The sequence below is a fragment of the Pholis gunnellus genome (assembly GCF_910591455.1).
Source record: "Pholis gunnellus genome assembly, chromosome: 6".
Lineage (NCBI taxonomy): Eukaryota > Metazoa > Chordata > Actinopteri > Perciformes > Pholidae > Pholis > Pholis gunnellus.
The window spans coordinates 12,889,782-12,917,108 of record NC_136532.1 but is presented as its reverse complement, the minus strand read 5'-3'; the positions used below and the strand labels follow the sequence as shown (position 1 = coordinate 12,917,108).

Here is a 27,327-nt window from a genome sequence, read left to right as displayed (position 1 = left end):
GCTAACTCTCCTTCATCATATCAAACACAAAGGTCAGACACTGTTGCTGATCCTGTTCGTCATTGCAGACACTTTCTTTCACCCTGTCTCAAACAGCTGATACCCAGACCTTCTTGTACTGGGGTCAGATTATGATTATGAGAGAGTGAAAGGGGAAGTGAAGATAACACAGCTTAATCTACATGACTCTTCTTTTACACATACCCTATGGACACACACATGCAAATTCTGTAACTGATGGGCTACTAATAACAAGGTGGCATCGCTTTTCTTTCCATCAAGGCCAAACACTGTATCAACCAGTGACAGCTGGCTCCCCGGGACAAGAGGACAACATTTTTATGGCCGAATGAAATTCGCTGTTTATGGGCTTAAGTGTCTCTAAAAAAGCTCTAATAAGCCATAAAATGATTAAGGTCATCGCAGACTAGACTAGACACGTAGAGGATAATGGTAAAACGGCAAGAGCATTTATGATAATCCTTCAGGTTTTACAAACAACACTTCTATGAACATCCCTGAATGTTGTCAAATATCCAAGATATGAACTATAAACTGTCACAGTCGGAGTGAGATTTTCCTAAAGAGTTGTTGTTTTCTGTACCTTGTCCGTCCAGACTGGCCAGGCTGCAGGCTCCTCCCAGCCTGTCCCTCCTGTCGTCCTTGTTCCTCTCATCTGCCTGCAATGAAAGGATCTCCTGTGAGGACGACTTCAGAGCCGGGATGGACGTCCGAGTCCTCTTTGAAGGGGAGAATCGCAGTGCTGCAGAGCAAAAAAGAGCCATTGAGGGAAAGAAAAGGAAAAGAGAGTGATACACATTCAGGGAAGCAGAGGCAGAAAGAGTAAGAGGAGCAGATAATTGGAGGAGAAAGTGAAAAGAGACGATTATCCTGATGGAAGCAATGTTCACTCACAATGAAACTCCAAGGCTCTGCCTCCAAAATCAGCAGTTAAAATGCACAATGCCAATTACACGTGTCAAGTGTCCCTTAAACCATCCTTACTTTGCCTCCCAAGCAGGGCATGAAATTAAATCCTTTCCTGTCATCTCCCTCGGACGGGACTTGGCGACAGTTAATAGCACGGCTAAATCCCCAAATCTTTGCCTCAGCCTTGTTTATTTCCAGAGGGGGGTCCCGCATGGTTGCATAACATTGTTACTATATTTGATAGTAAAGGGAAGTTCCAAAACTACTTCCTGGCTTTAACTACAACCACGGTGATCAACCTGCAGACTTACGCTGAGTCTTTCTGAAGACCCGTGTGCTCATGAACTTGAGGAAGCGGCTGGCATAAAACCCGGGCCGGTGCACCGAGACGGAGTCCTGAGGACAGTCAGAGAAAATGCATGGCTTTTATTAGAGAGCCACTAGTAGACGTAAGAGTATGTTACCAAATAAAAGGCGCATTGATACAAGCAGCAGTGTCAGATTTGAGCAGGCTATCAACTCACGCCATCGTACACCAGGGCTTTCCATGAGTGTTCCAACTTTTTAATGAACCTGGGGAGAAACAAAACAAACAGAAGCCTTGTCACAAACATATCCGCTTACCCAACAACTTCCACTTTATGCTTGATCAAACTTGAGACTCTTGCTCCTTGGCACAAAACAAACGCAGGTCATTTTTTTAGCATTTAAGCAGAAAATACATCAAAGTTTAATGTTATGTAATGCTGTCTTCGAGGGAAGCAAGCTACCAGAAGTAAGGCGGGATTAGCGGAGACAAATTGGCCTATTCATCCCTTATTCCTCCAAGATCTCACCTCGCCCACTCCGTGTGCATTTAATGCCTCGACCAACCAAGCTGAGTTTGAAAAGCTGATGTGCCAAAATTCTTCCTCCTCTGTCACTCGCCGCTTGTGCTCTCAGGGAAAGGCAAAAATCAATTTGTAAATAAAGAAGACTTACAGGCCGGTGTGTCCATTTAAATCATGTTGAAAGGGGAAAAGGTCCTTTTAGGATTGAGGTAAAGTGGATTCCCATCGATGCAGGGTGATAATTCAACATTAAGAGGTCTTGTCATAGGGCAAGCATCAATCGCAGCCTTGGTCAGTCCTCAACTATTCATGCACGTTCTCTATTAATTGTCATATCTTTATTGGCCATTGATGAGACATTTTACTTCTCAGAAACTGAGTCAAACATTTCTGCAGATCATACAGTCAGATATAAACGGGTTCCAAGGCCCCGAAAGTCAACAGATCCAATCAGTAATTATAAGAAATCACCCGTATTAGAAACAAAATGACAGCAGGTTTATATAATCCCATAAAGATCGGTACCTGTATGACTGTAGGATATCAATGATACCAAGGAAGATGAGCAGCTTTTCTTCTTTGTGTGTTTTGGCAGGGATGCCACCCATCCTATAGTAAAAACAATCCAGCAGTCAGAGAATAGCTACTGTTCTTCTGCAAAGCTTGAAACACTGGGCAAATATTTATAAAAGAGGCACTTACAGTATTTACATTCATATGTCTTGCTGTTAGTACGTGGAACAGTGGCTGTGTTTGTATTTGTGTCGCTATGGTTATATGAGAGCCTGACTGTGTGTACACTGTCTGAGTGTCCTGTGCGAGCTATGAGCACGGTTGTATAACTGTGTCTGTGAGAAAAAAGGTGGAGATTAAGAGACAAACAGAGGCAAAGAGTGTTTGCCCAAATATGTGTGCATAATATGTGCATATGAGCCGACTCACGTGTCGTCTGTGGTGAGGGCTTCTGCAGCCTTGCCGTCTCCCTGGATGGACTCCATGGCAGTGGAGTAAAGCACCCTCTGACCCACAGGTCTCCTCCCGTCGCTCCCTGCCTGGCCCAGCTCACCCCCCTCTCTCTGGCTCTGGTCCAGGACATGCACACCCAGCAGCAGGCTGTAGTCCATGATCTTAAAACTCTCCAGCACCTGTAGCAAATTACAAGGCATGAAGATGTTACAAGACAAATTCATTTGATAATGAATGGCACAAGTCGGATTGAAATAACAGGATATTTCCCATTTTCTAAGAACTGTGTGAACCCTGAACAGATTACTTTCCTGGACTGGATGGATGCTACACCTTCAGCTCAAAGACGGTAAGTATAGTGATATTAAGAAATGTTTTGAATAGCTTTGAAATGTTTTTTTTCTTCTCCCAAAACACTTTCACAGCCTTTGAGGCACTGAAGCCTCAAAAGCTGTAAGCTATTAAAAGTAAATCTCCTGTTGAAACCAGTTTTGAGCTAAATAAACAAGGTGTTTCTCCACAGTGAGCCAAGTGTTACACATTGACCTTCAGGAGCCTTTTGCCCAGTTTCCCAGAGACTCTGTGACTTAATGTTTGCTTCAGTGCTCCAGTAAAGCAGTCATGGCCAGTCAAGGGTAGAGAGAGCAAGAGCTTGATCTGGGAACAGGGTCACTGCCAGGTAGCCAGTCTTATCTTATAATCAAGACTGGAAAAGAGTTACTGTACTGGTTTATAATTCCTGACGTTAATACAAGGGTGTGGCAAAGAAAGAGCGATTGTGTGACATTAGAGAGGTTCCTTTCAATCCCTTCAGTCAGAGAGAAAAATAATCAAATACCATATAATTCTTAATAACTCTCGGTCATAAATCTCTCTGTATCAACTGCTTCAATGTGTGTATCAGTTCATAAAAAGCCACAAAGAGGAAGCTTGAGAAGAAACCAAAAACACACTACACTAAGACTCATTCAAGTTCATCATTATTATCTTTCTCACTTTGACTCCATACATAACACAATCTAAACCAAATAGGATTAGAGGCAATCAAAAAAATAATCAAAGAGAGCCTTGACCCAGAATCCAGAGATCACTGGCCTGTTTATGATAAAGAATGTAAGACCAATGTTTTGAACTACAACTTCCTCTTATCTCTCCCTAGATAAGCTGTCTTCAATGCATGGTCAAAGAAGATATTATCATGAATAGTTTTCCAGTTTGCTTCTGTAATAGAAACGGCTGATGTATAAAGTCATAGTCACACACATTCATACTCAACCACACAAACACAAAATCGACTTAATGACTGACACAAACAAACACTGGGGCTTTTGTCTGAGCTTTGCCTTTTCCATATCACAGATTTGCATCCCTTCAGTCAAACTCCCCCACCCTATTCAAACTACAGCCAGACTGCCTACAGAAGGCCATTACTGTGCATCCTGGCCCCGGCTTCTCCAGGCAAACAATCAAACCATCACAGCAGAAAGAAACAGCTGCATATCTGTGATTCTGAAAAATACTGTGTATATCTACAGGCAAAGTAAAATAGTCAATAATCAGTTAGCGGAGTGGAATACTACTGATTCTTAGAGGCATGGCAGCCAAGTGTTTGTGTCCCTGCCCTCAACTCTCATTTCTTTTCTCAGTGAATGGGAAAGGCTAATCCTCACACTTCTGTAGGGATTGAGCTTTGTCACAGCATCCCCTGATCTTCAACAAATCTCTGATGTTTCTCAGTATATTCCCCTGAAGCAGTCCTCCACCTGTCTATCTCTGTGCCATTAGGGATGTAGAGCTCCCCATAGTGTTCACTGGTGTGCCCCACTTTGCAGTGACACTAATACACAGCAAGCTTTCCTAAAGCTGTGGCTGTCTGCGGAAAAGAACACAGAGCTTCTTATACTCCTTTTGTGGGCTTGCTGGATCACTCACTCCGGGTATATATCACAGGAATGTCTCTGCTAAAATATGCATCTATAATGAATGAATGCTGTATTAATTAATTATAGATGTTGTTGCTACCTAAAACCTCATTACAACCGTAAAAATGTAGTTTTAAAACAATTTAAAATGCACTTTTTTCTGTGTCTGTTCATTCTCTCTGACGCTGTGAACATAAACTGAGGATAATAAATGAGTTTATTGTCTAAGATTAAATTAGATGATACATGAATGAAAGTATAAGATAATTTGACATTACAAGGTGGTATGAAGAGCTTTATAGAGCTGCAATGCTTATTCAAACAATTGATTAATTAATCGACAGAAAACTAATAGGCAACAATTTCGATAATCAAGTCATTTAAGACAATTCCTTAACAAAAATGGCAAAAATCATCTGCTTTTTCTTTCCGTTTTCTTTTTTCTCTGATGGTAAACTTTAACATTTTTAACAAGAAAGCTAAATGTTTGGCTGCAGTTTTTCACCATTTGCTTACATTTTATAGACCAAGGAATTAGTTGATTAACAGAGAAAATAATCAGCAGGCTAAGCAATTATGAAAATGATTATTAGTTGATGACCTGTGTAATTAACAGCCATGTTTATGAATGTGGTTAAGGATGCCGTTGAAGCCTTACTTACTTCTGACTACAAGGCCAGCGTCTTGGTTTTCTGCTGCTGAGATTGAGAGAAGCCATTGTTGTTACAGGATCCCAAGGTTGAGAAGAGGGGGAGCCATACAGTAAATGATTGTTTATGATTGGCTACACTGGCTGCTATGCAACCATTATTGTCCAAGAATGCATGCCTTCATTGTCTGAATCATTATTTCTGCACTTTTTCGTGCACGCAATGAAAGGACTCCTGTTTCATAAATTCTCAAACAGAGTTAATGACGGTACGTAGATGTCATTTGGCCTGGGTTTTCCCAAACATGACGAGGTCTCAACTGTCAAACGTGCTGTGAACATCAGTGTCTCAGCAGCTTGACATCATCAGAGGCATCAAGATCACCCTGATGTCCGTCTCGTCAAATCACACACGCACAGCAACGGTACGAACACACACTCACTCAACAATAAACCCTCTCTGTCTCGCTCTCTCTGTACAGTAGAGTCCAACATGAATTATTAATGCCTTGTGTTGTTTTGGCATTTGGGGAGTATCAGAGGAGCTGCAGAGTAATGGAGAGAGTAGAGTTAAAGGGAAGAAAATGTACCCCGTGTTTCCCTAGGAGTGTCCCACATAACAGAAAAATCTGATTCCCTCAAACACATTACTCATCCTCCTCTTTGTCTCATCCCTTTCTGCTTCAACTCATCTCAACTCTGACCTCCCACACTCCTATAAAACAGAATTCCCAACACTCCAAGCTCTGGAAAAATAGCAAAAAGACAAATGTTTCAGAGGCCTCACCACATATACTTGTATTGGACAACAGTTCACTTCCTCATTCCCCCACGCCCTTCACCCCCTGTTGCTTAGCTTCTGCCGCCCCCTCCTCTGTGTTTTGGTCCGCAGCCTCAACTGGGGTGACGGGGTTAGCTGCTTACTCATGGAAATGGACAGCGATTCTGCTTAGAGGGCACTTTGCTTCCCGCTCAGGAGGCGAAAGCAGGAAGCCATGACAATAACAAAATGTACAGCACAGCAGCTGCTCAACAGCCTCACTTACATACATACAGATATACATGCCATACCATATACTTTATATACATGCATTATGTGGCACATAGAGGCCTTAGTGGGTAGACAGTTCATGTCTGGGGTACGTTTGGGTAAGGTTGTAAATGGGAGTGTGCTGTTAGTTCACGGAAATACTGACTTAGCAAGAGGAGAGAATGTCATTCTTAAAAAGAAAATAGAGGACATCGACAAAGTCGGCATATTGGTTAATGATGATGAGAGGGGCCATAACCGGAGGAGATCACTTAAAATTCCTCTCTATTTCTGGTAATCTTTCTCTAACTCAACATCACAAGACCCATGTTTGTGAAGATACTGTTAAAGGGCTGGAACAGCAACAGTAGTTCACACACCTTTCTTGGAAGGATACTTCACTTTCCCCAAGAAGAAACACTAAACCACAAACAAGTGTGGCAGAACCAGAGGATTTACTGTAACGAAAGTAATTTCATGTAGAGTTACATTTTCTATCTGATAACACACATAGTAACACAGAGTAGAGCTGAGAACAGAAGAGAAGAGAGCTCTGTTGCCTAACAGGAAAATCTAAATTGACCGACAGCAACACACTGTTCATTACCGCTAACTCCATTCCATGCTCCATCAATCACGGTTGTTGATAAAACCAACATGGTTCTTCTATTCCAACACGCTAATAATTTAAACATTTAACCTGAGGCTGGTTTAATGGAAGAAATTAAGTTGTTATCTAAATGGTGCTATGCAGGGGTGCCAGGTCTGTCAGGTTGGTCGAGCCCGGCAGGAAGTCTCTGGGCCTCATCTATAAGATCTTGGTCAGATTCCACTTTAAATATCAGAGCGTTGACCCTATAAGCTGTGTGTATATTGTGTGTGTGTGTGTGTGTGTGTGTTTGTGTGTGTGTGTGCGTGTGCAGTTACTGTATGTCAAGCAGAACAAATGGGATTACAACACGGGGGGCTTTAGGCTGTAAACCCCATCATTAACCAGCCACTATGAGGGTAAAGCACATTAAATCAGTGTCTGGAATTCACGTTGGCATCAGCCATAAAGCTATCCCAAGAGGTCATCCACCTTATCTACACGAAGAACAACAGAGTAGAAATGTCACTGCACAAACATGCACCAGCCCAAGAGAATTATTCCACAGTTTGACGACCCAATCAGCAATTCAGCTCTTCTGTTCTGGTTCCTTTGCTTTTTAAAGCTTGGAGGCTTATTCCTTGCCTACAATTGTGGTCCACAAACAGGTCAGCAAAACCTGAAAATGTATTGTACATGGTCCTTTAGTCTCTACTGCTGGGCTGTTTTCAAAAACTATTTCTCTCACACTGATGCAATGTAGAAAGACGGAAAAATATATGAAATGAAGTCTGGGCTATTTTCAGATATTTGATTTTGAATGTTGTTTATATTCATGCCTCTAAAAGCAAGGAAGTACTGGTGGATCACCGGAGCACACACATTATGTCTCCTATTAAACTCCAAATATCCTCCTCCAGCAGACAGGTCTCCTGGCCTCTGCATTAAATTAGGGAAGAATGCAAGCCTTTAGACCGGAGGACTATCTTTGGCTAGAGCTCTGAGTCTCTCACGCTACCAGGATCATGTCTTAATCACATTCAGTGTTTGGAGAGCTGTCATGTACTGAAACATTGCAGCGCAGCAGAGATGGTAGAACAAAGCCCAGGGCAAACTGAGAGCTTAGACTGAACACACAGTGGAAACACACAGCAGTCCTACTGACAAACACATGGAAAATTAAAATGTTCATTTTGTGCCATCTAAGATGTGCACACACTGTCCCGAACTAGAACACGATGTAATTAATTCATAGTGTTTAAGCTTCCATACTCTGTTACAAGAAGAGGTCAGCGACATCCTTTCAACAGCTATCTCCCTTCACTTCAGTGATTCCCAGGTTTAAAGCAATCTGCTCAAAGCTCTGATATGGCACAAGACACAATGTCCATGCGGTGCTGCACACAGGTCAAAATGTTTTAGCAAAGGAAAGAGAGGCATGAGAATTCAACAGAAATGGCCTTTTGAGGAACATATTCTGATAATGAAACAAAAATGACTTGTTCCTAGACTTCCTTGTTTGTTATACACCTTCCTTTTATGGAATAATAGAGACATTCCTGTTGCAGTCCAATGAAAGAAATGTCCAATGAACAGAGAGAGAGACACGAATGAGCATGCAAATACAAAATCACTTGCTCCACCTACCCGACAGTCTCTCTGCAGGGTCTTCATTAGGTTGTTGTATGTCTCTGCATCAAAGTAAAGCCCTTCTTCATGCATGTCCTGGAAGTCCAGGTCTTTGTAGGTCGGACAGGCCTTTTCTCTCTCTTTCCTGGACGCTCGTCTCTTGTAGGTGGATCCCTTCAGGTCGTATTTGTAGTGCATTTTGACGGAGCGCGGCAACACATTGTTCATTACCACCAGTCGGATGTTGATGCCTCCAGACTGGATGCAGTACAGTCCGTAGAATTTGGGCAGCAGTGTGCGTGGATTCTGGTTCAGATTCTGTGATGCGATGTGAAAGACAGCTTGACTTTTATTACAATCATATTTCACTAATGCTTCTTGGATACGTTATCTTCTACAGTCTAAAGAATTGTGAAGTGATAGCCAATATGAGTGCAGGGGGTCTCAGAATATATTTAACAGATACGAATAAGTGAGCAAAATGATCAAATGTCTGACTTCTGTGCATGCATCCAGCTTGTCCTCCATCCCCTTGACTGAGATGCTTTTCAATATGATGGTGCCCTACAGCTTGAGCTCATGAGAATGTTCACTGCATCTGATGTATGCCACCTAAGCATCTGACGAGTGATCTATTCAAATTCAAGACTTAGAGTGTTCTAGACTTCAACATTCAGACGTGTAGTTTTGCCACCTCACTAAGTGCTGGAGACCTCGTGAATCAACTAAAGTGACTCACCATATAGTATCCAGGCAGTAATCTCTGGAGAAACTTGGCCTCTTTGTGCTGGACGGTTTTAATGATGAACTCGTCATCGCTGGTTAGGTAGAATAGAGAGCCGCTGGCCCCGGGGTTGGTCAGCTCAATCAGAGGCTCATTTACGAGGGAGTACTGAGGAAGAAAAAACATGCACAAAACAGTTGAATATTTTACATAAAACAGTAGTCAAACTTCAAGAAAACAGCTCCACTTAGAACATATCCAGACATAAACAGCTCTAAACACATAAACTATAATAAGATGATACACGACAAACATATTTAGTTTTTTTTGTGGTGGAAGAAAAAAATCTCTTGGGGTACAAAAGCACCAGGTTTCTGATCAGATACATGTTTATTTTTTTGTGTCTGCTTACAATATGTGGCCAAAAAAAAACACAATTTGAAAAACAGCTATAATAGCTGGGAAGGCTTTCAACCCATTTTGGAACCTGGCCACAAGCCCACCAATGAGGTAAGACACTGATGTTGGGCGATAAGGCCTGGCCTGTTAGAAATAACCAATAAGGTGAGAGATGGGTATTAGGTCAAGGCTCTGTGCAGGCCAGTCAAGTTCTTCCACATCAAACTCAGGAAACCATTTCTACACACATCTGACTCTGTTCATAGAGGCGCTGTGATGTTGAAACAGGAATGGGTTTGCCACAAACTATTGCCACAAATTGGGAAACACATTGTTGTCTAAAACATAGTTATATGCTGTAGCATTGACTTTTCCTTTAGTTAAAACTAATGGGCTGAGCCCAACTCATAAAAACAGCCCCAGAGCAAATCCACACAAAAACGCATGATTGTCCACATACTGTTGGCTTTATAATGTCCAGTATGTCAATGAAAGTGAGTCTCTGTCAATTTTATTTTTATCGTGCAGACACACTGATGAGTTGCAATGAGAATTGCAGAATGACCAGATCTCAATCACATCTGGATGACAAATCTGTCTGCCAAATTGTAATAAGATCGACTGACATTTGACTCTTGCTGCTAACAAACTGTCTAACATGGACATGAACAGAAGCCGAGGGGTAAAAAGGAGCAATTACTGCTTGTGCTGCTTCTCAATACAACACCAGAACAGATCGAAAGCCTTCATCCCACTGTGAAAATCAACTTGTGAGGGAGAGACTGTGAGAGCAGCCAACTGAAGAGCAATGTTAGATGTTAATCAGTGCGTTACGAGAGCAACATGTTCAGCGGAGCAACACTGGAGGCATCCGCTTACCTCTCCAGAGACCCCTCCACTGATCGTGAGCAGTCACGTAGAGTTACTAGCACAAACACATCCGTGGTTTGTTGCATTTGCATTCAGGATACTGTGTGTGTGTGTTCTCTCTATTAATTAGACTCTGCTGTAGCCTCTGTCTGAACGAATCATCATCACCTCAAGGACATCAATCATGAGCACATCCTCTAAGCTACTGTGCCTCATGCCATCCTCCCTCTGCTGCCTTTAAGTTACATTTCGCCTTGGTCTCTCTTCCAGAGCCCTTTGTCTTTCACTTATGCAGAAATTAATTGTTATTATAATGTTATTGTAATTATTGGCATTCAAAAACAAGAGTGTATCTTGTGGGGTTTTGAAAGGCTTACGAAAGGAAAACAGCAACATAACATGATAAAGCCCAAACAAGATTACACAAAATCAAATTGTGTTTGGTTTGAAAGGATGAATAGGCAACAAGGTATACTCTTTGATGAGCAACAAATTACGTCAACATAAAAACAATCTTGCTATTTCTCGGCCTGTGTTTGTGTCTTTGATTGAGCAGGGAAATCAAAGAATCAACTGGTTTCATTCAGCCCTGGCAGCTGGTTAAAGCTATCGTAATAAGGACACACTCCGTTAGCTCAGTCATTACCTCCAATATCTCCACCACCCCAATGTTTTGCCTTGACTTTATCCTCCCATCCTGTCTCTCCCCTGCACAGATGGTGTGCGGCATTACCCGCCCACTACTCAATAAAATACACGTTGAATTTGATGGCTATTAAGTACGCACTGAGGTGGAAGATTAGTGTTCAGTCAATGGGAAGTAATTCAAGAGAAATGTCTCTTTGTTTCTGGGTGCAATGGTCATTTTACGTTTTGTATTTACTTACGTGCACACATAGAAACAATGGAACTAAATCAGATTCAACTATTCATGTGGACAAATAACTACTGAGCAGAAATAAAGTGTGTGTGATTCAGTATAGCGTACGCTTGAACTAGATGTTAAATGTGTTGTTTTTGGCACAGTGATAAATAGAACTATTTAAAGCAATAGGGAGGGAACTACGCATATTCGCTTTCTTGTCGAGAGATAAGATTGATACCACTCACATGTCTGTCAACTAATTATGAAGCTACAGCGAGCTGGCAGCTATAATTTGTGATTTTACGTGGGGTTATGTGCGGGCCAATTTCTTGGCAGTGATTTCCTGGCCAGACAACTAGTGGAGAAGTCACTGTGAATAAGCCTATTTACCAAAACATCAAACTATTGCTTTGAGTCATTTGTCCTGGGTAAAACTCATAAAGGGTACATTTTCTCTAATGTTTCATTGCGTCTTACTTAAGCTAAATGATGAGAGTGCTTGTTTTGGGAGACGAGGACTGGATTATGAGTTTATGACTGGATTATCTTGTGAAGGTGGAATAAACAATAACCAGTAACTCAGCTAGGTTTCAGTCTTACCAGGTAGTCGTCTGGTTTGATGCCGAACAGATCCCTGAAGTAGCGGAAGGCCAGCGGGGCATAGGTCTTGAAGCGAAAGTCAGGATAGTGATGTGCTGGGGTCAAGTTGCTTCCCTCACTGGGATGTGTAATGAACAAACAACCATGGCAGGAAACAAGAGCATATATTGGTTCATTAGATAAATTATTCCAACACTAATTCAAAAAAGGTGGGGTTAAGAAAACCTTTAAGTCATTCTCCAACCAAAGCAGCACCAGGCGGGAAAGTGAACCCTAACACCTAATCTTTGTCCCCGGGCAATTGACTCCAAGCAAGTGTATCAGTGTGCCCTTGTAATGTGCTCCACCCATGCATGAACAGGCTTCAGTGAAGTCATCTCTGGGAACCCAGATTCACCAGTATTGTGGTGACAATCTGGCCTGTCTAGAGTTCTTTGCCTGGAGACTGAGGGTGGCTCTGATTACTGGATGTAAACAATACCACACAACACATGAGCCTTGACTCTGAGGGGGAGAGAGGGAAAGGGTGAAAATAGAAAGCACCAAACACACAAAATAACCTACATTCTGAAACAGGCTTTGACAAGGGGAACACAACGACACAGGAGTAAGCATGTCTGATAAGGTTCAAATTAGTCAGCCGCCGAGTCTTTCATGACGTAAAGCAACCCCACTGAGCCTAAATCTACAAGAAGTAGGTTAATAAAGAGTTGTATTTTCCAGGGCACCTCTAAATCTGGTTAATATTTTAAGGACTTGGATGGGTTTTTGGGTAAAGAGGCTACTGCTTTGCTGTTTTATGCTGGTGCTATATTCAGTAATACGACACAGGGAACAGTCAGGCTGTGCTGTGTAACACGATACCTGTGATTACTCTACAATGAAATCCGACTGCTCTGTTTAGTGTGTGAAGGAAACAACAATTATCTTTCATCAATGACTGACAGTCCGTGATGGTAACATACGCCTCGCATGGAAACCATTTAACAAGACAGATCACCTGGAAATGTTTCATGCAATCTTATCAGAGAGCCATCTGTAGGTGTGTGTGTGTGTGTGGGGGGGGGGGGGAGATCTGCAACATCTCCAGCCATCCAAAACTAGAGTGACAGGACAAACAACAGTGGAAACACCTCCAGAGAGGAGAAACTACAAGAAGAGGAAGAAGGGGGAGAAGAGTGGTGAGAAGGAGGGAAGCATAAGTGCCTGAGAGCCGTCTCAGCCGCTCTCTCGGGACACTATGCCAGTGACAACAAAGAGAGCGGTTTGTGTTTGTGTGCTTTTACAGATCACAAACACTGAGAGAAAGTAAAAGAATTAAGAGGGAAAAAGTTGTGTAAGATGCAAGTTGTAAGACATACATTTTCTCATCGTATTTTGTTTGTTGTGTCTTGTGTAATTATCTTTTTTCTCTAACCATCTAACCTTGATTTTTTAAATTCAGTTGGCTTTCCCTGTGAAAAGCTGGCCCTGAAGACAACTACAACTTTTAGTTTTATTTCACCATCATGTGAAAAGGCTTGACATTGGGTGCAGATTGAGGATTATATAAGAAGCAAGCTTTGAACTATTGATACTCATCTCTGTCGGGCAGACACAGAAACCAAGAGTAATGTTTTGGTTTGGTTGATGAGCAGTAAAATGTCTACGTGCGTGCCAAGACCCGGTTTGCATGAATCATTATGTTTGCATATCCTGGTACAGCATCTCAAAGGTAAACCACAAAGTATTTCCTAGTTAGACTCCAATCCTCTTCCTGAAGCTTTAGAGTTAAAGACAGTCTGGGATGATCCATTTATTTGGTCACAGATAGAAAAACAACCAAAGAACTCATGTTGCTTGATTCTCACCTATTCTTTTTGCAGGAATCATTGCATGTTTTCCAGGATAAAACATACAAAGCATGTTTTTAAATAGAAAATAATTAACCCATTCAGCTAACATGAAATTAAACTGTATTTTCTACTGTGAGACTGGTGCTGGTAGGTGACTGATCAACTGTATAACTACAGTATGTGTCTGAGCATCAACCTTGCACTAATGTATGTGTGAATACATGAGTCACACTTTCAAAGAATTCCTAGGTCTGTTTTGGATTATGTCAAATGTCTCTATAAGCTGATGATGTGATTGTGAAGACAGCCAGAGATGACCACACACTGACATATGTTTCGCACTGTCTCAGTAAGAGGCACGCAGTAAGCTGATTTCACAGTTATCATCACGACTTATACTGCCAGAATTCACTTTGTTGATAAATGATGACGGTTGCAGTTTTGTGGTAGCAGCAATAATTTATTTGGACTAGATATCCAGCGCTTGCATTTTCCACTGAGCATGATTAATAATAGTTATAAATGTCTTTAATGCAAGACCAAGACATATATTTGAGCGGGCAGACAGACAAAAAAGCTTAGTCCTTAGTTGCTTTCCACTCATTCACTTTGCAGTGTCAGGAAATTGTCGCAGCCAAAGAGCCGCCTGTTACCACCTACACATAATCTGTGTTTATGTCCTCTGATTCACTGGCTCTTGTAGACCAAATAAACTTGAGCTCATGCAAAAGTCTGGCTGCCATTTTGAATGACAATGAGCAAATCAATTAACTCACACGTTTTAACGTATAACAAGTATAAACGTACGTCTGTGTGGGTTGACGCTACACAGCACTGACCTGGGCAGAAAGACACTCTCCACCACATAGAAGTCTTGCATAAGCACATCTCTGTCAGGCTTGGAGGTGAGGTTGCCCACTGTGTAGCCAATACCGAGCTGAATGGCCCCCTTCAAGGCCGATGACGTAGTCTAAATGGGAACATAGAAGAGAAAACAACCCATTAGTCAGGCTGTTATATCATACTGTCACTGTTATCCTCATTGCATTCACTAATGGATGTAAATGTGAAGCTCGAGAGTAATAACTAGGGTTGCACATTTCTGGCAATATTCAAGGTGGAAACCATAGGACTTTATGGGAATTAATGGGAAATAATGTGAATACAATGGAAATATAGGAGTTCTTTGCTCCGGCAAATGTCATATATGCAGGTAGAAACAAACCTTTTTACCATATTATTAGCAGAAATAATCCATTAATTCACCAAACTCCAAAATTAGCATGCATATTCTGTACAAGCAATGAAAGAGTGTGCTGCTGTATAGTACAGTTTTGTAGAATGTATTCCACACTAACACTTCAAAACTCTAAAAGGGCTTGGTCATAAACACACAAAAAGACCTTCTAAGTCCCAACCTGAAACAGTAGTAGCCGTTGTGTACAGTCTTTTAATGGTGACATCTTAAGAAATGCTGCCATAAACAGTGACGTCTGAATTTTTTTTTTTCAATTGAAAGGAAACAAGTGTGACCAGCACTTGACTGATCTCTGGCAGCCGGCCCTGGCTGGGGTCAGGACATTATGTGCTGGAGAAGGACATTTATAAGGACTCATGTGACTCAAAGGCTCAGAAGTAAAGACCTTTTGGTGTTGTTGGCTCTAAACAGCAGTATTCCAAATTAAATGTTACGCAGTGAAGTCATACTTATTTACCTTTTTGTATGTTTTCTCTCTGCTTGTGTTCCTAGGCCCCCCCATCCCATTTTCTGTAGTGGTAGACATCTGAAAGAGAAAGTAAAAAGTAAAATAGCTGGTGCTAATTTGACAACTTAAAATTGGTATTTCCATCATAAATTACTAAAAAAGTAAAAAGCATAAACTTACCTTGCCTAATGTAAAGCTGTGCCTGACAAAACAGCAATCAGGGCAACATCTCTTGATTGTCAGCCAACATCAGCAGGCTTGGATCTGCCAGGGGACCCTCTGCAAGAGAACAGACGCACGGGTTATTATTACATAATTTTAAAAAAACAGGGCAAAAAAACGCTCACAGCCTCTGCATTGAGTGAGGCTGATCCAAGTTAAGATGTGACTGAGGATGGGATGGAACATGTCCACCAGCAAAAAGACCTTGATTAACTGTGATAAGTTTGGGGCCACTTAAATGCAATCACTCTTCTGTTAATCTCTGCCTGAAAGCAAAGGCAATTCATTTCAACTATTTCTAAACTTTCACTGTTAAACTGGCCTCCAGCATGAGATCACTGCTTTTACAGTAACTCATGAACTGTTTATATATATGTGTGTGTGTGTGTGTGTGTGTGTGTGTGTGTGTGTGTGTGTGTGTGTGTGTGTGTGTGTGTGTGTGTGTGTAGTAACCATCCCAACTCTTCTTATTGGCCTTGCTCTGGAGAACAATACAATCCTGAAATTGTACTGTGCAGACATAGAAAGCACACTATAATTTACTGGCATCTTCTTCCTCTTTCTCCTTCCTTCTAATCTCTGACTTCTTTATTATGGTAAATCCTTCCATATTCCAGGCCGTGTGTGTGTTTGTGTGGGGAAGGGTGGTGATAAATAACACCTCATAAAGAAGCAGAGCTGCAGAGTGTGTATGAATGAGGTGTAGCCCTGGGCTGAAAAGTGATCCGGTGGATACAGAACCATGTCCTTATTGAGCCACAAAAATCTCATTTCCTCATACGTTCTCCGTGCATTTTACTGTACCACTCCTTGTCACGCTCTTGTAAATGCACCTGCAGGTCTCAAAGCCGTGAGTCAAAATCTCTCTGCTTCATCTGCGCATGCGCCGCCATGTCCTCCTGTCACCTGCTCTGTGACCAGCAATCACATCCCCATCAAATCAGAATCTATTGCACTGAGAACATGCACTCTCTATGACACTTTTATTTTGAAAGTCTTACTACCAGGTAGCTACAGTATTATAACAAAGTTACAATGCTGCATGGTGTAATACAAAAAAAAAAGCACCAAATATGTTGTAGCCATGATTAAAATAGTCTTCAAAATGAGAAGTGTGTCTTAAGATACTACACGAGGACACACACAAACACACACTGATTCAGATATTAAAAGAATGTACCAGACACTAAACTCTTATCTCCAGACTGGGTCCTAATCTGTGCACCAGCTCTTCTGTTGCTATAAACAAGAGACAACACCAATGTTGATGAATTTTAGCTGGAAGCACAACTCCCAACTACAGATATTTGTTGTTTGTTTTTTTGGGTCAATGCATCATTTAAACCTTCTCTATCACCTGTCAAATAATACCCAGTAGCTTTGTGTTACCATATTTGGAAGGTCGGAAGGTACATATGGTCACACAAAACATCAGAGATCATTTTTGTCGTATGACTTTGTGTGACTGGAACTGGAAAATCCTGTTATCAACCTTTAGCTGTGTAGTTAGAAATTAATCAGATTATTCATCTTCACCACTGTGCAATGAGGTGTTGATCCACCTGCGCCATCGTACTGTAGGACTGGCTGTGTGCTCTGAACCTGAGGAATGTTAACGAGCCTCCCGGCCTCTCTGGCTCTCTCAGTCCTGGCCTCAGCGTCAGTGTTAAAAGGGATTGTTTGGACCTCTCCCCCTCTCTCTCCCTCTCTCTCCCTCTCTCTCCCTCTCTCTCCCTCTCTCTCGCTCTCTCACCTGACCCCACAACCCAGCCGGTGCTCCAACTGACTGTTTCTAGAACAATCCATGATGGGCCTGCAGCTGCAGTGAGCAACAGCAGATCTGTTGTTCACCTCTCAACAAAAGAGAGGCAGACAGATGGTTGGACATGAGGATGAAAATGGATGGATGGATGATCAATAATCAGCCGTGTCTTACCACTCTCAAACACCCTCCCTGCACATCAGGACAACAAGGAAAAAAAAGAGCACATGTACACACTGTTACACATATGTAAAACGATGCCGTGTGGTGAGTCACAATTACATTACAGTGAGCTACAAAATTGCATCTTTGCATGCATTTTCAATGTCAAATCAATACCTCTGGTAGATTGTGAATGTTTTGTGGTCTGGATGAGGACCAAAACGGTAAAATTATACAACTGATCAATAAAAAGGAAACTCTGTACATGAAAGTCTAAATCTAAATGAAAACCATCTGTATAGAGGGGTTGAGTTATGTGACTTTGTGAAAGTATTGCGAGATCCTAAAGACTCCACACATTGTGTGTTAAAACTACGTCTGCACAATGTAGACTAGAGAAAAGAAAATGATTGAATGAGAACAAATATTTCAATTTCTATTTCACACAGTTTGGAATTCACGCACAAACACATATAATGTACACAGAAGAAGCAACTGTCCAGTAAAAATGTTTTTTACAAAAACTGTTGCAACTGCAAGATTTCTTGCCAAACTCACCCCAGCTCTTCCTGTGACTGTGTCTTTGACAAAACCCAGACTTGGTCAACACTTTTTAACCACTTCATCTTTCCTACTTGTAAAGCACTTTGTGACTTCTGCTCTTAAAAGGTGCTATAGAAATAAACTTTGCTCTTCTCTACTCTACGTCAGTCTCTCCGTTCTCAAACAACTCTCTTCCCGCTCATCCACACACTATTGTCAGAAACTCTACCACCCTTCAAACAAACACACTTAAGTGCAGATCAAACACTGGCTCTCATGCCATATCTCCTCCATGGTTTCAGGGATGTTGCCAAGGGTGCCATTAAGCTCCTGTGTAAGTCAAATAGCCACACTATAGCCAAGCAGTCCGGGCTATATGCGTTGCTGAGAGCAACCATAGGCCATCTGGTATGATAGAAATGCAGATCCAATGCATCTGAACTGTCGAAAAACGTGTAAGTAGCTGTGGTAAAAATCCCTCCCTGGTCTCAGGAGGCAAGGTAATGATAGTAGAAATGAAAGCAGTAATCAGGCAGCTTAATCAACCATGCCACATATGTGTTTTATACATACAAATAACGATCTCTTCCTATAGGGAGACCAGGTTCTTTGCAATAAGTGACAAAAGTGGAACAGAAATTTCCACAGTAGAGCACAACCATTTTCAAAAAAGATCATGACACCAGGGCTGAGAGGTATTCAGTCAAGGAGGCTCCCACAGTTCCTTTCACCAGGACATAGATACTACACATCGGTTCCTCTTTGCTCTGCTTTGCTTCAGTCCCCATGATACGATTAGATTACAGCAGCAGATTGGAGACATAATGGAGAATCAATAGCAGACCAGCAAAGCAGAGCACTGAGGACTGGTCTGCTGGGCTTCCATGACCTTCACAATCCCCGACTGTGAGATGTTAGATAAGCACAGATATCTGGATTTGGATGGATACAATCAAGAAGATGCATGGGGAGTCAGCTTAGCTCGGCCTGCGGGGATCGGCTTCATCGACTTAACTGCTCTGATCCTTGACTACAGCTCACAGAAACTCCACCCAAGCAACAATTAACTCAGAAAACCTGTTCAACTGCATTGTTGTTCATATTTTAGGACCTCGGTCAACATGATAAAAAAAAGAAATTGACTGAAAATGTTAACTAAGATGAAATAAATGATTGATGAAGTTTAAATGAATTATATTTAAATAAATTCATGAAAATACAAAATTTCCCCAAAAGTACTGTATATGACACGGCTGAATGGTGTGGAGCAGTCGTCATTATCTTTCTGCAGCCTTGTGTAAACACTTTGGTGTGTCAGTGGGATTACATAATTGGCTTAGTTATCCCAACCGTGTAAAATAGTTGCTTCTGTGAAATGTGTCATGTTCTTCTATGAATCATAGGGCTGGAAAACAAACATCTAATGTGTGGACTCCCCTCCACCAGCCAAGCAGAAATGATCAGTCGTACAAAATAAACAATATGTAGTACTATACCACCTTAACCTTTAACCTGGCCTTTGTAGATATTTCAACAATGAACTGTGTTTTGCAGGCAGAGGAGTGAAAAAATGCTTGGTGGGGGGCAGACAGGCTGAGGGGGATAGAGAAGAGACTAACACTTTCATTGTGAAATGTTCAGTCAAGCAGAAATATCTGCTCATCAATGACAAAACCCAACAATTCTGGAGCTCTGCTCTGATTCCACCAAATTCAAACAGACAATGAAAAAACACAAACACACACAAAGCAAACAAAACATAAAAAGCAAACAGTTTCAAAGTGTACATTGTAATGTGTACAACTAAACAGACGTAGCAACACATCGTATACTGTATGCACACCTTCACTTTTTTATCTCCCTGGTGAGTCCCCACAGCAAATGAGGCAGTAAAACAGCAAGCAGGTATATTTTGGACTTTTTTTTTGGTGCGTTCTGTTCCATATTTCCCCATATCCTCTGGGGTTGTGTTTGTTTTCATCATTCCTCTGAGAGAGACAAGCTGTGCTGCAGAGTAGTCTGCCTGCGTGCACCAGGCACTATGCAGCACTGCAGCTGTGTGAGTGTATGTGGAGACTATATGTATATAAACAAGACAAACAGTTTAGCTACACAGGCAGCCCATGTGGGTGTTTGATTGATTAGATTTACAATGTGGAGACAACTTTGCTGTTACTACTAGAGGGGAAAAAATGTAAGTTTGGCCAAAGGGCAACACCAAATGAAAAGACTATGCTTTTGGTCATTAGCTGCATCCAGCTGCATAAGAACATGACGCTATAGGTGAAGCATAACATAAGTGCAAGGAATGGGAATTTTTTACAATGACAACTGCTGCTGTCCCTAAAGCATCATCACACACAGCACAGTGTGCAGTGTGTACTGAGCACAAAAGAAATCTGAGTATTTGTTTTAGTGTGAGATATACCACTGGCCAAACAACTATCACCAACTAAATATACATTTCAAATATTGATGGTATTTGACCTTTTAGCAACGGCAAATAAAGAGAAACAATAGGTGGGATGGAGAGAGAGAGAGAGAGAGAGAGAGAGAGAGAGAGAGAGAGAGAGGGAGAGCACCTACAGTGCGCTGTGACCTTTCAGATGTGACATGGAAAGAAAAAATAAGCTTGACAGAAGGAAGGAATGAAAGATACAGAGAAGTGTGATAGTTTTTAAATAGTTAGTTCCCTCGTAATAATGACGTGCAAGACCAAGTCAAGTTTTATTCAAGGCACGCAGTTTTCTAAGCAGAACAGAAGAGAAAAAAAGCACTATTACTGTAAACACAGTACATAATCAGAGGATAAAGAGCCAGAAAATGTATATATCGTGTTTTCTAAGACAATATGAATGCAAGAAACCCAGGGAGAGGACTCGGCCTGTGTATTTGTAATTCAGAGAGCGTCTCACTCTAGTTCCACTCTGCATGAAAATCAGTGAGGAGGAGGTCACCCACTGTGTCCAGAGAGTCACATGATTCAACTGAGGGAATGGAGGGGGGTGAGAGAAACATAGAGATGAGTATATTGAGGGAAAACAGAGACGATGTTCTCTTAAGACACAGAGGAAGAGAGAGGCAGCCCTGATGGAGCGATACACTACAGCCACACACTCTCTGAGTGTGAGACAAGGACTTATTACAGCAGGCTTATTATATTCAACCACCAGCGATATCTACGTAAACTAGCCTCAGCCACTGGAAAACATGATCACATGACATAAAGAGAAGAAAAGCGACTTGCCCATGATAGCCAAGCCCAGCTTCATTTACACTGAAGTCCAAAGGTCCTCTACTCTTCTTTAAGCCACAAGGGTCACAGGCAGGTTTATTACCTGCATATCGCTTTGGTAGCAACTGACTGTGTTTATTATTCTCATAAGTGATCAATCGTGACGGTAAAGTCTTTATTGATCGGAGGTCACAGTCTGCGCAAGAAAAAGACGTTGAATTTCATTGTTGTCAAATTTCCACATTCTTTAAGTCTTGTTTTTGTCCCACTTGTTTGCTTTCGTCTGCCCTTCTATGTCTTGCTGTCTGACCCTTTTTTAGTAATTTCTCTTTAACATTCTCTCACTCTAGCACCCTTGGGTCCCCTGAGTGGGCCTCTGCAAGCCATGTCTTTACCAGGGCAGGGAAGTAGGAGGGGTACCATGGGGGGCTCCGCAGGGCCAAAACAACAACAACAAACACTACAACCTCCAAATAATTTGAATTCCTGCAGGGCTGCCAACCTATTGCTCCGGCTGCTACCCTCCAACACAATTCTCAGCCAATTACTGCTGCAGGCCTTCTTTGAGACAGGTTTTCACCCTCTCAAAAGCTAGTGCTAATGTGTTACGGGGGCCAAGTAGGGGGGGAATTCCCCGTTGGAGGTCATTAAGATCACAGCGATAATACTGGGAAACTCCACATCTAGATTCACCTGCTGGAAAGTACAGTAAATGAAGGGCATTTTTAACAGACCCTGACACTTGCATTTGTTGACAGACTTACCAAGATTAACATATCTGTGAACAAACATGAAGTTAGGGAAACCAGTGTCGCAGAATCATGGTTTTGACTGACTAATATGTGTCGGATCACATCATCAAGAATTACATGTGGTGCTGTGAATGGAGATTGTTGAGAGATTGTAAAGCCCTCTGAGGCAAATTTCTGATTTGTGATTTTGGGCTATATACAATAAATTGAATTGAATCGAATAAAGCTGTAGTCTCAAAGCCCAAGCCAAGATTTATTTTTAAGATAGCCATAGAAGACATTAAACAAACTCATTACTCTGCATGACTAGGAAACTGAGCTTCACGTGTAAAATCGGTGGAGTGGCCCTTTAATTACTCACTTGACTTTTTTCACTTTCAGCATGAGCAAAGCCAAAAACATTGACACCGATTGTTTATAATGACAACGTAATACCTAAGGATTGGCCGCTGACTGTCATTCTACAGATTTTGCAAATTTTATGAATAGCTATTACAAACTTGAAATTACTTCAATGACCCAGTTACAGAATTGCATAATACTTGTTCTTCTGAATCATTTAAACAAACAACATAAAGGGGTGAATTTAAAATAAGGAGATAATTTCCTATTTGTAACAACTGGCGTATAGTTTACGTACTTTCCATTGTTATGGACAATAATGTGGGGAAGCTTTAATTTTCTAATGTCGTCTGTGTGAACATTGATCACAGTACTGTAATCAAAGATAAAGTTATTATGAAGTCCTGAATGAGTATATGGTATGTGCTGACATGAGTGAAGCCTGGACAATGAAAGGAAAGGACAATAAAGAAGATAACAGAGAAAGAGCAGCCCATGTGCTTAGGTAGTGGTGCAACACAACTTTACAAAGGTGTGGAGGCTAAACCTCATCCATTCAATAGCGTATGTGGGTCAAACTGCCCACTGACCTGTCTCGGTATTATGCTACAAAGCACCTTCTTATTCAGCACTGCTTGACAATAAATTCATCTAGTAAAAACACCAAACATACAGGTTAATGCTTCACAAATGTAGATCCTGGTCGATGATATGATATGGCCAATATATCGTGCTGTATTAGCTTAACCCAGATGTATCAGTATCACTGTCACTATCATCATGTGTCGTCCAAGTAACAAGACGTTGAATCAGGTTGATTGACACGATAGCCATGTGGTTAGGATGCACCTCATCAGTGCAGATATCATGAGCAGTGTGTCCCTGGTTTAATTCCAGGGTGGCTTGACCATTCTGTCCACTGTCGCTATTAAATAAACTCATTAAAGGCAAGAGTATGAAATTGAATATCTGCTGGTTTGACATTGTAAAAGCTAAATGACTTATTTAGCAATTATTATAGTATAGATTAACTAATAACAAAAGTAATCATTAGTATAAACCCCTAAAGGCCTGGCACTGACTTACTGTTGAAATGGCAAACACATATTTACCCATCAGAAACTGCAAAACAAACCACATGTTGTATTGTTGGCCATAACTGCTACTCGTGAAATCACAGAAAACTGAAATTCAATAAATAATGTCCTCTACAGGAATTAAAACCAAGTCCTTACAAAGTTAGATGCCACATTTTGTTTTTATATAATGTGTTATACAATCTGTATGGAAACCACCTGCAAATAATCTCAGATCTCATTCTGTAATGAAATGCACTGTCCCTCGCTAAAGTGTTCTGATTAAAGGTTGCCACAAGTGAGCTGAGACAGGCAACAAGAAAAGAATGGCATGGTGCTGAATAACCTGATATGACGAAGTCTGGAAAGCAAACAAACACTCCTGTCATGCTTTCACTACATTGCAACTGGGACGGAGCCCATCAGCACTTCGAGCCAGAGTACAGTACTGTAGAGAGAGAGAAACTAAACACACACAAACATTATGAGGTGCCGGATTTCATTATCACAACACAGTGAGGCATTTTTTTTATCAGAACATCTCGAATGTAACAAGACCCAACATAAGGCCACACCCGTGTCTGTGGACACAAAGCACATCGGTCAGTCAGACCATTATCAGGAATGAGGGAGAGAGAGCTGAGAACTACTGTTCAGGGCACTGACTTATGTAACCGGCTCTTAATGAGCCTCATATGCCTGATGTTTTGGTCCTGTGAGATCCCATGGAAGTGTGCTCTTTGACCCAAAATCACAAGACTATACCTTACAGCTTGTAACTGCTGTGCTACCCATTCACAGGAAGCTCAGCAGGAAAACAATAAACTATACTTGCTTAAAAAAGTGTCCCTCTGCTTTGAATCAGTGCTATCGATTAATATGATTTGTGTTGACAAGGTTTTGGCTCTACAGTGCTGTGCCGCCACTCAGATGTAAAGTATGATATAATGCACAGATGCAGCTCACTCTGACAAGCGACATATCAGTGCCAGGGCAGCAGGCAGCACAGCACAGGAGTTCAGGTGTTGGTCTCAAGGAGAGAGCAGGGGATTTGCATGAGCTGTTTTCCCTTTCAAACATCCTCTGACCATCCTGGCCTGAGCTCGACCAATTTTACTGCCTCCCAGTCAAATAAGAAGGAAACAGAAAGTTCATAAAGGAAATCACAAGCTTATAATCATGTGTAAAACCTAAAAGCGCATCAGACAGATTTGCATGATTATTAATTTTCTCCAATTTGCACTATGTCACACTTTGATCCAAATTAGTGACTGGTGTCTGTAATATTTCAAAGAACAATCCACAAATATTTTAACATTTTGCTTTATTTGCCACTTTGCAATGCAGAGACTATGAGAAGGGTCAAAGGGCGAAGTCAGACCCAAGCCATACCAGATACAATTCACTCTTTTTAGCTGCTGAACCACCAGGATGCCCAGATGTTTAAAGCTGAGATGGTCTAGGATTAGGTTAAACTGAAGAAAATGCTCCATCAGAAAATAATTCTCATTCCAGTTGTTGTCAAATGATGGTAAACATAAAACAAAACCATTTTGCATGCCTCTCGAAACAGAGAGAAAACCACATCATAACGGGTCAAAACTTCCTTTTTGACAAAGCAATACCCTCTGACCCCCCAGACACACATCCATCATTTTGTCTATTGAAATTCAGTATTTTGTAAATGACTTAAATACACACAAGCTCAACAGTTGAATGATAACAATTGCTGGACACTGTTGAGTGTCTAAGCATTTATTAAAACTCCCAGCATTGCATACAATAAAACCAGTTTGTACTTTTTCTCTTTGGACTGGCGAAGCTATTTCACAGTTGCAGCATGGCTGCCAACTACCAGGGGGAGAAATGTAGCACTTCACTGTAAAGAGCAGTGATAATGCCTTAGGTACTGAGGCTCAGGCCAGTAAATGATAGGCTGGTCCAATTCAACATCTAAAACGAACACAGAAAATCTGTCACCTGGCCTAAACAGCTCAAATTGTGTCAAAGGGATTTAGCAGCTGCATGTCTGCAGACTCTGCACACATGCAGTCTATCATTAACTTGGCTTCCAAAAGGTTGAACTGAGACATTGAGGGATCTTAACGCTATAGCTTTACTCTACGCTGATACACATGGTTTTAGTTTTTCAGATTTCCAATACTTTTTAAGTGGCTTTCTTCTTCTGCCCCCTAATGTGTTACACAACATCCAACATGCTTTCCTCATTTCCCATCAACCTGAACAGACTTCCAGTTTTTCATGAAAAGTGCAAGAGTTGCTGACACATAAAAAAAAATCCTTCCTCATTATTTTAGGAAACCGCAAAAAGTAAATGTTGATACAGCAAACAACAAACACTAGTGACTGTGAAGCAGCTACACTGGTTGTGCGAAAGGCTTTACCCAAACAATAACAGCAAGAAGAATTTAACAAATGTAGAGTTTAAGGATTATATTCAAATTCGCGAACTCCTAAAATCACACATTCAATTCCACGCCTTAACTTACATGTTGTCGTTTAAATTAGGTCAAATATGAAAACATAACCTTACTCGCCTGACCTCTAAAACAATAATACAAAGCATATTCTGTTAAGGGAAAAGGAGGCGAGTTGGATAAATTAAGTCTAAATGGTAAAGTCGGTTCTATTGCTTTAAGAGAATAACACTTTGATATCCGACCAGAAACAGTTTAAGCGCACCTGCAGTGTTTCACCTGTCGTAACACTTGAGGACTTGTGTACCATATGTACACCTGGACACGTAAAAACACGAAACGTAATGTAGGCTATGTTGGGTAATGGCCTGTCAGTGTAGTTAACTTGAATCTTAACCAGATATCTAGATGTCAAACTCATAGAAACCTTACCAGCAAATCGTCTTCTTATGCGTAGTCGTGTTGAAATATGTTCCCTTAGTGTCTCAGTGGCTGCTGCAGTCCTCACAGAAAGCCCCTTCCTCAAGCACTCGATCCCCAACAGATAAATAAATGCGGATTAAAAAAAAAATCCCTTCTATGTGGTGTGTTTCCACCACAAGCTGACTGTGAACTGAAGAGTCACTCCTCTGAGAACAGCGAGAAGACCTGCGTGTCTCTGTGTTCCTGCCCCTGTCTCTCTACATACAACCATGCCATTCAGTGCACCACTGGAAACGAACAGCGACTCCAGCATGCCCCCTGCAGTCTTACATTTGTAACATCTTTAAATTCACATGTTAGTTCCTAGTGCATGATATTAAAATGATGGCAGTCTTGTGATACTGAGTTGGTTATAATAATATTCAGTAACTTGTGGTGGAGGCTTGCACAACAATGAAATAAAAGGAAGACTGTTGAATACTACCTGTAAATAAAAAAGATAAGAAAAACTAGAATTAATGCATAAACATAATGCTGGAATGCCTCTGCCAACCAGTCAAGTTGCAGTTTACATCCATGTCTGTCCAAACTGTCATTACTTCATCATTTTATTTCCATTTTATTTCGTCCATTATTTTCAGGGAATTTATTCAAATTCGGCACATATGTCCATCTGGACTAAATGATGAACTCATAAGATGTGTATGGACAAATGTCACCGTGACCTCAACATACAGGGTTTTGGCACAAGTCAATAATTGATATGCAAATAATGATAATTTTGAAAAATGTTGTTCCTGAGATATTGCGTTTGCGTGGATGGGGCTG

The 27,327-nt window shown here is 41.3% G+C and overlaps 1 protein-coding gene across 1 annotated transcript in view; it reads right to left on the bottom strand.

Moving 5' to 3' along the window:
* Positions 1-26,692, bottom strand: part of pip5k1bb (phosphatidylinositol-4-phosphate 5-kinase, type I, beta b) — a 31,702-nt gene extending 5,010 nt beyond the window's left edge. Inside the window, exons 1-12 of the mRNA XM_079160645.1 lie at positions 26,509-26,692; positions 15,725-15,823; positions 15,554-15,622; positions 14,678-14,808; positions 12,004-12,121; positions 9,285-9,437; positions 8,564-8,863; positions 2,703-2,905; positions 2,286-2,369; positions 1,455-1,503; positions 1,242-1,326; positions 605-763 (exon numbers count right to left, since the gene is read on the bottom strand). Coding sequence (XP_079016771.1) covers positions 605-763; positions 1,242-1,326; positions 1,455-1,503; positions 2,286-2,369; positions 2,703-2,905; positions 8,564-8,863; positions 9,285-9,437; positions 12,004-12,121; positions 14,678-14,808; positions 15,554-15,622 — 1,351 coding nt within the window. The 5' untranslated portion in view covers positions 15,725-15,823; positions 26,509-26,692. The remainder of the gene's footprint in view (positions 1-604; positions 764-1,241; positions 1,327-1,454; positions 1,504-2,285; positions 2,370-2,702; positions 2,906-8,563; positions 8,864-9,284; positions 9,438-12,003; positions 12,122-14,677; positions 14,809-15,553; positions 15,623-15,724; positions 15,824-26,508) is intronic.
* Positions 26,693-27,327: the final 635 nt, after the last annotated feature.